At 37.7% G+C, this 13,935-nt stretch overlaps 2 protein-coding genes across 11 annotated transcripts in view; one reads left to right on the forward strand and one right to left on the reverse strand.

The window, feature by feature from the left end:
• The window catches only part of mapk8ip3 (mitogen-activated protein kinase 8 interacting protein 3), a 70,148-nt gene extending 66,383 nt beyond the window's left edge, over positions 1-3,765 (forward strand). For 4 of the 10 annotated variants that reach the window (XM_028454390.1, XM_028454386.1, XM_028454394.1 and 1 more), the window contains one exon: positions 2,433-3,765. In XM_028454390.1, the coding sequence (XP_028310191.1) occupies positions 2,433-2,557 (125 nt within the window). In that variant the 3' untranslated portion in view covers positions 2,558-3,765. The remainder of the gene's footprint in view (positions 1-2,432) is intronic. The other 6 variants (XM_028454391.1, XM_028454387.1, XM_028454392.1 and 3 more) reach the window with 3 other exon arrangements.
• Positions 3,766-5,466: 1,701 nt separating this feature from the next.
• mrps34 (mitochondrial ribosomal protein S34) lies at positions 5,467-8,319 on the reverse strand. The gene is made up of 4 exons (XM_028455379.1): positions 8,236-8,319; positions 7,753-8,088; positions 6,024-6,066; positions 5,467-5,882 (listed from the first exon to the last, which is right to left on the reverse strand). Exons 2-4 carry the CDS (start codon positions 8,068-8,070, stop codon positions 5,584-5,586), a joined length of 660 nt encoding a protein of 219 aa, XP_028311180.1. The 5' UTR covers positions 8,071-8,088; positions 8,236-8,319; the 3' UTR covers positions 5,467-5,583.
• Positions 8,320-13,935: the final 5,616 nt, after the last annotated feature.

The following is a 13,935-nucleotide window of genomic DNA, read 5'->3' on the forward strand; positions in this document are numbered from 1 at the left end:
GTGTTTATGGAGTGATTGGGGGGTCTTTCATCTCCCCCTGCTGTCTCTGACCAGAAAACCACATTTGCAACTTTCCTGCCTCTGACACGGTGGCAGTCTCGCAGCTCTGTTCTCGTTCTCGCGACAAGACGTACTGCTTTACGACAGCCCAATACACACTAATGCTAGACTATCACCAACCCCGTAGCTGCTTAAAATTATGTGGCAAGTATTTTAACTTTACAGTTTGACCCAAACCCCATCGTTAAACATAGAGGAGGCGGGGTTTATGACCTATACTGCAGCCAGTCAGCAGGGGGAGCTCTAAAAATCATCCATTCTTTTTAGTCTATGGTCTGAAGGGGTACAAGACTGTGATAAGTTTGGGAACCTCTGCATTATGCTGCGTTCACACCGAATGCATCTTCTGCGTCAGCGGACGCATCTGCCGTACGAAACACACTGCAGGGTCCGCAGGATCAACAAATGTCCCCATTTGCTTCATATGCGCGTTTGAAGCGAAGCCCCACCCACCAGCGACACATCAAACTCGGTGAGTTTCACTGCCTGCTGAAGCGAGGAGCTGTGCTCTTTTTTTCTCCTCATAAACATAAACCACCAGTGAAAAAAGCCGGTGTGATTAGCGGCTAATGCTATCCTAGCTCAGTGCCGACTTTCAAAGATGAAAACTACAGAGAGAACTTCTACTGCTATTGCCACATCCTCACTGATTCTCCTCCATGCCAAATCCTTCCTAGTCCAATCCCGGTTATAAAGGCTGTGTCATACAGCTCCAGGTGGTCTCACACAGCTTCTACTCCATGGTTAAATGGGTGAACAGATGTCATCGTCAACAAAGACTCTGATTGGCTTTCATCATGGGAAACAGCCGCAGGAGTTCAATATTTTCAACTCTTGTGGATGTGCGGATATGCGTAAAAACGGGAGCGCGCTCGCACGGCAAACGCACTTGACGTGTGGATCGCACCACCACACTAGAAAGATTTTGCATCTGGGACGCATCTATTCATTGACTTTGTATGTAATCTGGACGTATGGACATTTCGTGACGCATCCGGTGTGAACGCAGCATTAGTGCATTTCTTCCCTCCAGTGGCCATAGAGAGTAGTGCACATCAAGGTGACAGCAATGGACTGTTTCATACAGTCACTTTAATTTTCTCCAGATACACTTTTTAAGTTTTTGGTTGAAATTGTCTTTATGTCCTGACAGAAATTAAGATCTTATGTGCTCTGAAAAAGAATCAAAGAAAATCTGTCAACTGTAGCAGCTGTGAATCTGTAAAAACTTCGACCAATCACGTGTCCCTGTCTCCCTGCTCATTCTCGACCCCTCGCATGCTCACACTGAAAGCGCGTCACCACTGACAGAGTTAAAACAGAGTTCTTGGTCACGTTTTTTTAACATATATAATGGTAAAGTTTATTGTTTACTTACTGCTGAATGAGACATGAGACAACAAAGTTTCTACACAATACAAGCGATGAGCTGAGCGCCTCTTCTGCAGCAGCTGTGTGCATGCATGTGAGTGAGACTGAGCACAGAGGGGAGGGGGGTAAATGCAGAGCCATTGGTGAAGCTACATTCAAAATGATGCTGGGCTTTTGAAAATCACCTACCCTGCCTTTAAAACAGAGGTGTGAAACTCATTAATGTTTAGGGGCCACATACAACTTAACTGGATCCAAAGTTTGCAGGAAATTTACTATTGTTGAAAAATACCAACTAAAACAGAAATGCATAAAATGAGTTTGCCAACAGGCATCTTCAGTTACTCCAGTAGTTTGACTGGATTTGTTTCCAAGTAACTCAACATACATTAACCTGGATTCTGCCAAAATGAAACACATGAATCCTCAGGGAGAAAAAACAGAGAATATTAACAGTATGAAAATAGGTATGTTTTAGGTATTATTATTAAACAGTGGCTATCTGTACGGTTGCTGTATCAAAATACCTACATTCTATTCGTACGCAGCGCCCGTTTGACCAGTTTAGGTCACGTGATAGGTCAGTCATTGGCCAGGTCAGGTTGCTAAGACTAAACCTAAACCTAACTCTAACCCTAAGACGCTACGTACTTCGGTAACCGTACCAATAGCAGCGGGGGGTTTTCGTACGGCAACCATACAAATAGACACTTTCAACATTATTATTATTATTTTTATAAGTACTATATTTGTATTGGACTAAAATCTTTGGAATAGAAAAATAGATTCAGCACTTCTTTTTTTTTTGTTACTAAATTACAGTGAAAACAACTGCACTTTGATTTAGTTCATTCTATCAACACTGTTATACATGAATTATTTTTCTCACATGAAAATGATTATAAAGCAAAATCGACATGACTTGTTTCAAAGACATACAGTATATTGTCATTTCTACTGTTTTGAGTCCAACTCTTCATTGGTCTGTATGTCTTCCTCAGGGGATGGTGAGGATGAGGAGACGGAGGAAGGAGAGAGCGCTGGAGCGTCTCAGATCAAACCTGCTCTGAGCAAAGCTGAGCGAAGCCATATCATCGTCTGGCAGGTGTCTTATGTGCCAGAGTGAGGCTTCAACACCTCAGCAACCCTAAAAAAACCCCCACTGACTTTAACCTTGTAATTACCTCTGATGATGTAAAAGAACCCTGTAACTATGGTAACCCTGCTGTAACGTTAAGGCCTTGTAAGTATCCCTCTGATCGTAAATCTGCCTGCTATCCTGTCTTTGGTCCCACACAGGACGTTAGCCTCATAATTATCTCCTTCTCTGTATCAGTCTTATACTCATGATGCAAACATGTGATGGTGACCCCCACATCGTCTCAAAGCAGAGATCAAAACCCCGACAGGAATCAAACGCACACACACAGAAAACAAAATAAAATAAACAATAGGAAACAGGTAAATAATAATATCATTGACTTCAAATTCTGATCCGTCCCTGTCCTCTTCATTATTGAAATTATAGCAAGTAAATACAATATTGACCTGGTTTAATGCACCACTTCAGGGTTTATTTATTTCCTACATCATCAGTCTATATTAGGGTTGTGTTTAACCCGTTGACGGTTGGTACCAAAGCTAAGGCTGAATGGTGTGAGGTTGGTTCAATCACTGGCATGTGCTCATATGTACAGAGACGACGCATCTGACACAAGTCCATCCTCTTTGTTCAATATTTCACATTGATCTGTGTCGGTTAAATATTAAACATCTGTGTGCTGAAAACAAACCTCGTGTTTGTGTTTAACCAACAACCAACAGTTAATAAAACCCTCTCTTTCCTTAGTTCTTCAACCTCTTTTCTCTTTATCTTCCTTTTTTCTCTTCCATCTCTTTCTCCTCATTCTGTCTGCAGCTTTTTCAAAAGTCCTTCATACTCCACATACTTTGTCATCACTTCTCTAACTTTATCCTGTTTATATTCCTACTGTACATTTGCCCGTAGTCTCTTTCTTTAGTGGTTGTACATCTTTTCTCAGTCGTTCTCCCTCCTTTTTATGCACTTTCTCTTCCATCTCTAAGAATATGAGGTTTTATAATGTTAATTAGGCCGGGATACCGAACTCTAAACACCACTCACTTTGTTCTTCTTCTTGTGTACACTAGTTAAAATTATTACTCCTCTTTTATTCGTGAATGGATCAGGCTGAAAATTTGGTAGGTATAATTTAAGGATTTCTACGCATCGACGATAGGAGCCCCATTTTTGATTTGGCCCCAAAAGAGAAAAAAACGAAAGTCGATTTGTCATTTATTTACGGGTCAAATATGACAGTTGGTGGTACCGAATGATTGGCACATACCAATATATAAATGGGGCCATTACCCCGTACGTGTCACGAGTTGCCAGGGTGACCCATGTCCCATTCTTCAAATGACTACTCCTCCGTTAGTTCTCGTTAGAGCAGAATCCAGTTTGGTATGAATACTCTATGAATGAATATGATGAGACGGTCTGAGCCCTTTTTTTTTTAAATGGGGTAGGGGGCCCAGGGGCCCACCCATTTCTGGTCATTTCCAAATTTATGGGACCATAGTCGTGTGATATATTGTTTCAAAGATAATTCAATGTAGATTACAATTATGCCTCGCACAATTTGATTAGGGGCCCACCCCCTTCGTTTTTAGGCAATTTCCATTCAAGTCATTTTTCTAATTTATTTGTGAGTCAAATATTGCGACAGTTGGTGATACCAAATCACTGACATACCAATATATGAATGGGGCCCATTACTCCATATGTGCCACTAGGGCGTCCTAGTGGCCCTGGCTTCCTCCTTTTCCGGTAATTTCTAAATTTATTGGAACATAGTCGTGTGATATATTGTTTCAAAGGCAATTCAACGTAGATTACGATTTTACGTTGCACAATTCATTTGTTTTACTTGGTTTAAATTAGTCATTTTACTGAATTCTCGGGATGGTGGTACGTGCTATTCGGCGCGGAGACGTTTCGTGGGCACGGCCGTAGTTCATCAGAACTTGTTTTTAGCTAAAAATGATATTTCATTATAATGATGATGGAATTGACCTCGATTAGAACATGAACTGAAAATACACGGGTCAGTCTTGGTCCCACACCAGACAGGAGATGACAGAAACTTAAGGTCCATGGGACAAATCCGGCCCTCTGGATCATCCAATTCGGCCCCCCAGAGAAAGTAAAAATTACAGAGAAAACATAAATCATTGGGTAAAATAGACTAATATTTGCAGGGCCTCACAGTTTTCCTGGTGCTTATATCACGTGGTCAGTTTGCTCCCTCCGTAAAAGGAGCAACACTGCATCTAAAACTAGAAACTAGTGAATGCTTTCAACAATGGACTTCAAAAATGGCTAAATAATCAAAACAAGTGTTCACATGAATAGTTTTACCTGGTTTCTCGGTGTTGCCTCAGCCCTTTATTCCACTTTGAATATTTCCTCCTTACTTTCTTATTATTTCTGTTACTTTTAATCTTTTTATAAAGCCTTCTGTGGACAGGTGTTATCAATTAGCATGCGCTAATGCACTCAAAACAATACGTCTGGGTAACCAACGTAACTGTGATGTCCAAATCAAATAAAGGGAGTCAATCATGATTGCAGTCATTTTTAATGATAGTTGAAAAAACTCAAAATTCTTACAAAATCCTTAATTTTTCCTCTAATTATAAAATAATGTTTACCTTAATTAAATAAAAAAAGTCACAATTTAAAAGTAAAGTTGGGACTGACATTTATTACTTGGCTATTGTGTGCTTCTTACCTATTTATAGTATTTTATGTAGACGTAGAAGTGTAAACCAGGGCACAATAATGTTGAAATTACTTGTTTTCCCACATAAAATGTGTTGCCCTCTTGAAATCAACCTGCTCTGTATTCGGCCCCTGAATTAAAATGAGTTTGACACCCCTGAGTTAGATAAATATGTTTTTGATCCTCACAGAAATCTTTTTATCAGGCAATAAAAAGAAGAAAAAAACACACCTTAATTTTCTCTTATACATTTATTATTGATCACATTAAACAGACTGACACACAGGTTTGCATCAGTTAGACAGACACATTAAACCATCTGTGTCAGCACTGGTTTGATTCAATAAAGTCACACAGCGGTTCCTTCTTTCCTCTGTCTCTCCAGTTCCTGTTGTTGGAAATAGTCTTTGTTGAGAGCAACATTCCTCTGTAGAGGCAACAATGGCTCCTCTGGTGTCCTTCCTGCTCCATGCTGCCTCTGCTTGGCGAGCAGCATGGCACGCAGCAGTGGAGGGTACGGAACGTAACGCACGGGGGGATCAGGGAGAGGCACAAAGTCTTTGAACTGCTGCTCCATGTGTTTGGGAATCAGTCGCCAGTCATGGTACATCACCTTGTCCACTTCCTTCACCTCGCTTTCAGTTTTACCTGTCCAGTACAGATTATTAATGTCTTCTACTAAAGCAATGGTCTCAACACAACAAAGATGAAAAAACAAATACAAAAAAGCCAGTTTTACTTTGGACATTCCCTTCAACATTAGCCGTTTTAGTATTTTAACTGAGTTACCTTTAGCAGTGAGAATCCCCCACGCTTTGCCATGATCCATGTTCTAGAAAACAAAGGAAATGGGTTTTATTGCATAAAAAAGAATAAACATCTTATAAAACATGCCAGCACGCAAACTAAGAAAACCAATAACAGTCAAATTTCATAAAGATCAATTACAGGTCAATTACAAACAAATGTGATTTTTTTTATTTTTATTTTGCCAACGACGAGAGAGGGATTACTCAAGCTGATCCAGAATCAGTATATTGATCAAGATCGCCTCTAAAATGTAAAGGAATCTTTCATTGCGAAAGGTCAAACATTGGTTACCTCATTTTTTTTTTCAAAATCAGTTATAATATCTACTATGTAATCCTGCTAAAAAAAAACAACAAAAACTAATTCATTCATTAATGCAGGTCAAAATATAACCTTATCAAAGGTAATAAATATAGTTGCTCTCTAAAGACACGTCAACAGAATTTTTCCAAAAACTCAGAATAACAAGTCAATTTAACAAAATTTACTGCCATTTGTAGCCCTAAATACCATAGGAATGATCCATTCTTTGAAGATATCAACCTAAATTTTTAAGATCTTCGTAGCAGAAATGTACGGAAACGTATTGCATTCACTTGATTTAAAAAAATAATAATTAAAAATCTGTTTTTTCTGAATACCTTTTCTGGGCTATTTTATCTGTTTTCCTGACTAATTTTTTGTCTGTTTTGAGTAATTTTACTCATTTGAGTCATTTTTGGGGGGATTTTTTCTGTTTTTTCAGAGTAATTTTTTCCTATTTTTCGGTTTTTGTGAGTAAATTTTTCTTGTTTTTCCAAGTTTTTTTTTTCTTCGGTTTTCCTGTTTTTTGTACAATTTTTTTTTCCTGAATTATTGAGATACTAGGAAATCCTATAAGATCATCCATCCTATGACGACTACTTGCTGCACACTCAGTCTCCCCTATCGGATCCTGAGTGACCACATAACCAACCTGAATGCACATCAAATGCATCATTTTCTATCCATGGAACATGCCATATCTGTCCAACTGACCCTGGAGAAACATTGCTATGTTCTTCAGATCTGATTGAGTTTTCCTTCTGAACAACCACAAAGTCCTCAGGTGCCTGCGTATAGTCCATAAACTCATTGTAATGCCACCAATATTATGGCTTAAAGATAGAACTATCGATCAGTGTCTTAAACCAAGTTGAAAAAACATTTTTTATAAAATTAAACAAGCTGGCCACGTTTGCTCTCAATAATTCAATAAATGCATCTGTTGTAGAGCTGGGCAATACATCGAGATTCAAGATCAGAATCTTTATTTGTCATTGCACATGTTACAGAGCAACAAAGTTTAATTTTAGTTTCATCCCGTCCAAGAAAACATGTAAAGACAGTAATATATAACATGGGAGGACAGGACCAGGAGCACTGTGGGTTGCCACAAGGGCGGCGCACCGTGTTTTAGATGAGAAAATGGGAGAACAACAGGAGGAGAGGTGAGGGGGAAAAGGCAGGCTTTAAACTGGGTTCCCTATTGGGGAGGACAATATAAAACTAGAAGAAAAAAAATCTCCTCAGCGTACATGCAGTATATATATATATATATATATATATATATATATTCTTCTTCTTTTCTTTTTTTTTTTTTTTTAATATAAAAATGGACGTACATCTGGGGGTCTTCAGACCCAAGTTTGAGAACCAGTGCTTTAGGTACTGGTTAATGACTTCTCACCTCAGCCGTGTAGTCCACCTTGACCCGGGTCAGCTGCCAGTAGCTGGGCTCCGGTTGGTCCTCCAGCCACGACTTACGGGTGAACATCCGCCCCACGCCGAACATCTTCATCCCCGCCAGCAGGGAGAAGAGCCGGCTCTCCTTGCGGACGTCCTGCCAGGCCAGCACGGGCAGCATCTTCCCGGTCAGAGGCCGCTTCATGGTCTCGTAGTCCAGGGCGTATTTCTGGGACTCCCGGGGCCGGGCCTTCCGCTCCCGGTAGGCCCGGACTTTACGGGCCATTTCAGCGATCAGTCGAAGCCTCTTTTTCTTCACCATGACTGCAGCACAGAAAGCCTTAAAGCAGCAAAACAACAACACTTTAGACACCGGAAACAGCAAAACCACAGATACGATAGAACCAGTAACCAGTTTAATAAATAATATTTGGACCAAATAGATCCTAAAGTCAGTTTTAGCCTCAAAATCAAAGATTAAACTCACCCTGGAGCTGCTCTACGGTTTGACCTCCCCACCACTGTTACGGATTAACTGGTGATCAGTTTACTTAGTGACCTTTACAACTTCCGTCCTTTATTATGCCACAGAAAATTGTCAAGTGTAGAAAAACTATTTTTGTTAATACCTAAATCATATTAGTAACATTTTAAAACAAAGGCTGGACACAGACACATTTATTTAACCAAATTAATGTGGACCATTACCACCATGCAGCGAGAGGTCTAACACTATTTAACATGGTCCCTATTTAAAACGGAACACTGCACAGCAGCGCCGGTGCGAACAAAATGTGCTCCGTGAGAACAAGAGGTGGTCGCACAAAGGTTCCTATATGAAACAAAGCTACGAAGTTTATAAGTAACTCCACTATTAAGGTTTCTTATCATTTATTAAATCATTGTCTTTTAAGATATGACATTTAAGTTTATTGCAACAAAACTAAATAAGTTATTGCAGTTTAATTTAATATATTTAGTGTTACCTCAAATAAGTTGTTATTATTATTATTATTATTATTATTATTATTATTATTATTATTATTATTATTATTATTATTATTATTATTATTATTATTATTATTTAAATTCACTCTAATAATACTATGAGTCCAATTTTTAAAAACCTGCTGGGACAAATTAAAAACATTCTACACTTGCTACAAGTACAATTATTGATTCAATCATGAAACTGAACTCAGAATGTAATTCAGAATCAGAAAAAGTTTTATTCACCAAGTACAGTTTAAAAACAATACAAATAATTTAACTTGGTGGATGGTGCAAAGAACAAAGAACAAAAACAAAACAAACAACAAAAAAACACACACACAAAAACCAAACCAGAGGGGTATTCCATAAAGCGGGTTATGTTCAAACTCTGAGTATCTCATTCCTAAACGCGAGGTATGTTCTTCTCTGAGTATGTTACTATGGCAACATTGTCCATGAACTAAACCTGGTCGCTGGCTCTAGTGCTTTAAGTCAGTGTCTCGTAGGTTCACATTCACAGTCATAAAGCTACCTCATACTTAATTTTTTTTTTTTTTTTATAAAGCAATGAAAAATGTTTATATTTTTTTCTATTTTGAGAGTGCATGGCTTATTAGCCAGAACATTGTTTTGTTTTGTTGTTTTTCTAAAAAAGATGTTTTGTTTTCTTTTGTTTTTTAACTTGAGTCTCGATCTTTAAAAGCTAAAGACCAAGTCAAAAACCTTGGTGTTCTGATTGACTCAGATCTTACATTCAGCTGTCAGATCAAATCTATCACAAAAACATCTTCTACCACCTAAAGAACATCTCCACAGTGACAGGTTTAATGACTCAGAAAGATCAGGAGAAACTGGTCCATGCTTTTATCTCCAGCAGACTGGACTATTGTAATGGTCTTCTGACAGGAATCCCCCAATGATTTTAAATGTTCTTATTGATTTTAAACAGTTGAATGTTTTATCATGTAAAGCACATTGAGTTGCCTTGTGAATGAAATGCGCTATACAAATACATTTGCCTTGTCTTGCCTTAACTTCAGTGTATTACATGGTGTTACTTTTATCCTGACTATGGGGGACAAAAGTAACAAAGTGCAACATCTAGTCAACGTCAAATTCCACATTACACATAAGATTGGATCATTTAAATTAGGTTCATTTAAACTAAATTGATCAGAACTTAATTAATGCATCGCATCAGATTCAGTAAACCCTGAGAGGGAATCAGGTGACATTAATGGTGTTCTCATACGTCTTTATATGACATATAAATAATTAAAAAGGAGAAGTCAGAATAATACATGACACTACAACTTATAGCTACCTTTTAATTGTGTGTACTTTATTTTTGCCATACATTTTTGTTTAATTATGAGTTTTGTTTTTTTAATTATTATTATTATTATTATTATTATTATTATTATTATTATTATTATTATTATTATTATTATTATTATTATTTATTTTGATTTTGTTTCCTCGCAGGAGTTAAAAACTAATATTTTCTTTAAAAAAGTATAAATATTTCTTAAAAAACGGAATTTAAACAATTAAAGTGGAAAAAACTGAATTTGGAAAAAAAAAATAAAATAAAACGGAATTTGGACTTCCTTCCTTCCTTGTTTCCCGCCCACAGAGCCCGTCGGATTGCTACGGAAGCCTGTTGGATTGCAATTTTAACTCACGGCGACTTGACACACACCGCCACCTACTGGCCAAACTAAGATAGAGCTGTGTCAGAAACACTCAACATAGTAGCGCAGACCTTTCTGCTCCTGTACGCCTGAACATTTTACATCAGTGTTACCCTGTAAACACTATTGTTTCAAAATTTGGCCCAAATGTAGATCCTCTGTGCTCTTTTTGTCATAATGCTGAAGAATCAATCACCCATGTTTTTTGGGACTGCTCACAAACTCAAATTTTCTGGAATGACATATGTTTGTTTGTGAATGGAAAGCTTAATATGAACATACAATTTGATTTAAAAAAAAACAAAAAAAAAAACGTTATTTTTGGTGTTTATGGAAAAAAAAGTAACTCCAAAAAAAATCATTTGTTCTAAACCTGATTCTAATATTGGCAAAATACCATATACACTGTTCTAAATTTTCCAATCAGAAACCTAAATTCATAGCATTCCAATCACTTTTATCCTCATACATCATCACTTTAAAACGCTGCACCAACTCTGAAGCTGTAAAGACCAAAGAACTTTGTACTGAATTTGAACTGTAAATGTAAATTGTGTACAGAAGTATTTTTCTCTCTTTAATTTATTTCTATACCTTTATGTTAATAACTGATGTGAAAGCCGACGTTTGTAAATGTACGTAACTCAAGCCTCTTGCTTTGATAATGTCACCTATTGTAAATTGTATCAATAAAAAATAAACCTTGCTGCTCCAAATGACATTTTTATAACCATTCTACAACCTAGTTTTCATTCTATGATCTGTGCAGCAGTTATTTAAAGGAGAGAGACTTTGAAAATACACTGCTCAAATTCTATAAAACATATCTAAATACAGGTTTTTTTAATGAAGAGATCTTTCACATTGTGTGTTAGGTCATCAACTACAGACCTATACCTAGACATAACCTACATTTCTAACTAGGAGAGTTCCAGAAACAATAGCAGGTTGATGTGCCCACCAGGTAAAGCTTGAAAACTAGTAATAAACACATGTAAGACATTGTTTCTCAAGCCTGTTGAGAAAAAGTAATTAGTGGACCTTGTTAGAGGGTGTAAAAATAATACCATGACAGATTATGACAGATATGAAGACCTTAAAAAGTGTCATTGAAAGTATATCTAAGCTGTTAACATATTTGTAACTTCTTATTGAAAACTGGTCAATTTCCTGATAGTGGTTTAAGTGATTCTTCTGTTTTAGGAATAACTACTTTATACAATTGAAAAAATAACTAATGCTGTAAACAAAAACAAAAAAAATTGCAATAAGATAATTTATTGACCCGAGTAAAGCATTTGACACAATAAATGATGATATATTAAGTTAGAACACTATGGGGTTGGGGAGTAGCACTGGGTTCACAGTCATTTGTGTATGTAGATGTGTGCATGGTTATATAATGGTCGTCTTTGTGTAGCTCTTACCAGTTCAAACAGTGGTCGCAAGCAGCTTTGAAATGTAACCACCAGTTCTTTTGTCAATGAGGCGAATCGCAAAATGATGCTAAATATATGGGTGACTATGTAATTGGATAAAAGTAGTTGATAAATTGGTACATACACATAAACATCATGTGTGTGTGTCTGAGTTTGGAAAGCGGAATACTTAAAATGACTGTAATTAGTATTACTCCTTTCAAGAATGTACATTAAGTACATGAGTTCAGTTATGTAATTTTCCATAAAGTTTGTGTCCCTACACTTCAGGGCGCAGGGCCGAGGAGGCCTTGTGTTCCAGGCTGTGACCCCCAGACTCTGGAATAAGCTGCACAAGCCTCTCAGGGAGCTCAATTGTGTGGACACTTCAGTGTTGAAGACCTCGCTTTTCAGGAAAGCTTTTAAAGGGATTTTAATGATCCTTTCATGATGCTGCTTCTATTGTGACGTTGCACCTGTTGTATTCATTTCTCCACAAAAAGTGCTTTATAAATAAATTACTAATGTAAACGCCAGTCCCATTTTTTCTATGAACAGATTGTGCCTAATGCATAGTTGTTTGTTTTGTTGTTTACTTTCACATTGTGCTACCGTGAATTGAAAATGTATTGATTTTGGGGGGTGGGCGCTCAAGCTTTTTGCTTCAGCTCACCCCTTTTGAGCAGAAGTTATACTCCTTAAATCAACAAATACTAGACAATGTGCGCAATTTCTTAATGTCCTACTATATTGACCCTTTGCTTACATGTAATAGCATGCCATTCACATCAAATAATATCAAAAAGAAACAGGCAACAGGTCATATTCAGTCTTTTAATAACCAAACAGCCATTAGTAAATTAGCTGAACAATGCCTTCACACATGAACTTGGTGAAATGTACGTAAGTGTCACGGATAGGCAGTTTCAAATGTACAAGGTAAGTGTTGGCTTCAGGGTACTTCCGCCCGATCTCGTGATTGAAAGTCAGCGTTGGGTGGGGTGAGGGGAAAAACCAAGAGCTGGCACTCAGTCAGCTCCAGAGGCAAACACCAGGATTTGTTCCATTGTGATCTCAAATACACCATCTGTAAAGTTGTACAGTAAGACAACAGCTGATAATGCAGGAATATGTCAGCAAACATCAAATGACATCTCAAAATACGCGAGTGAATCAATCGTTTACCTTCAATGTCAAGTAGGAAGTCTCTCCAGGATCCTTCTACTCTCTTCTCTTTCCGCCACCGGTTGGAAAAATGTCAGTTCCCAAAAACAACGCACATCACATTCAGTCATTCACTTATTTGTTATAACAACTGAAATAAATACAATAAAACCTCCATTAGAAAGGAGGTCAACTAAACATTTACAAAACATATTTGTGCAGAACTTTTTGAAGTTGGTCAACTGATACTGTTAATGTTTATCAAGCGAGTAATGGGGAGTGTCAAGGTCTTTATGTAGGAACAGCAGCTGCTCAACATGCCCAGTAGTTAGGCTGCGTCGCTGAGACGTGACATGTCTTCAGCAGTAGAAAATGTGAAAAATACAAGAAAATATTTATTAAATGTCAAAAAAATAAACTGATTCTTTCCAGAATCAATTTATTCAAAAATCAGCACCCAAAAAATTTGTGATATATTGTGAAGATTTGTTTCCCCCGCCCTTACTATCAATACACACAAATAGAAAACAAAACCAGTGATGTATAAGAAAGCATGTTCAGAGATAACCACATTAACCCAACACACCCACGTTATGATAACTAAGCAATTGCCACAGGTGAAGTGAATCAGGGTTGTGAAACTTTGGCCCCAAGCAAACAGAAGCGAGTGCACATTAGACATTAGTATGTGGCAACATGAAGGTTTGTTTTTCAGCAATAAGCATTTTCCTGAAAGAAATATCAGTCAAATCTGGTCCAACTGCAGTAGCACTGCCATGAACAACATTAAGGATTTAAAATTGGCAACAATTTAGAGACACTATCACAGATCAACTGTGGGACGATACCCAAACACTCACTGTTGTCCTTCCGTCCACGTAGAAACTTGTGGCAGCCTGAACCAACTGGTCACGTCCC

This window comes from Gouania willdenowi, chromosome 8 (assembly GCF_900634775.1).
Source record: "Gouania willdenowi chromosome 8, fGouWil2.1, whole genome shotgun sequence".
NCBI classification, from domain to species: Eukaryota; Metazoa; Chordata; class Actinopteri; order Blenniiformes; family Gobiesocidae; genus Gouania; species Gouania willdenowi.

Coding starts and splice junctions, on each gene's coding strand:
- mrps34 (XM_028455379.1), bottom strand. CDS start 8,070: ATGGTGAAGAAAAAGAGGCTTCGACTGATCGCTGAAATGGCCCGTAAA. Junction 6,067..7,752: donor AGGTGGACTACACGGCTGAG/GTGAGAAGTCAT, acceptor TTTGTTTTCTAG/AACATGGATCATGGCAAAGC. Junction 5,883..6,023: donor GGGGATTCTCACTGCTAAAG/GTAACTCAGTTA, acceptor TGTACTGGACAG/GTAAAACTGAAAGCGAGGTG.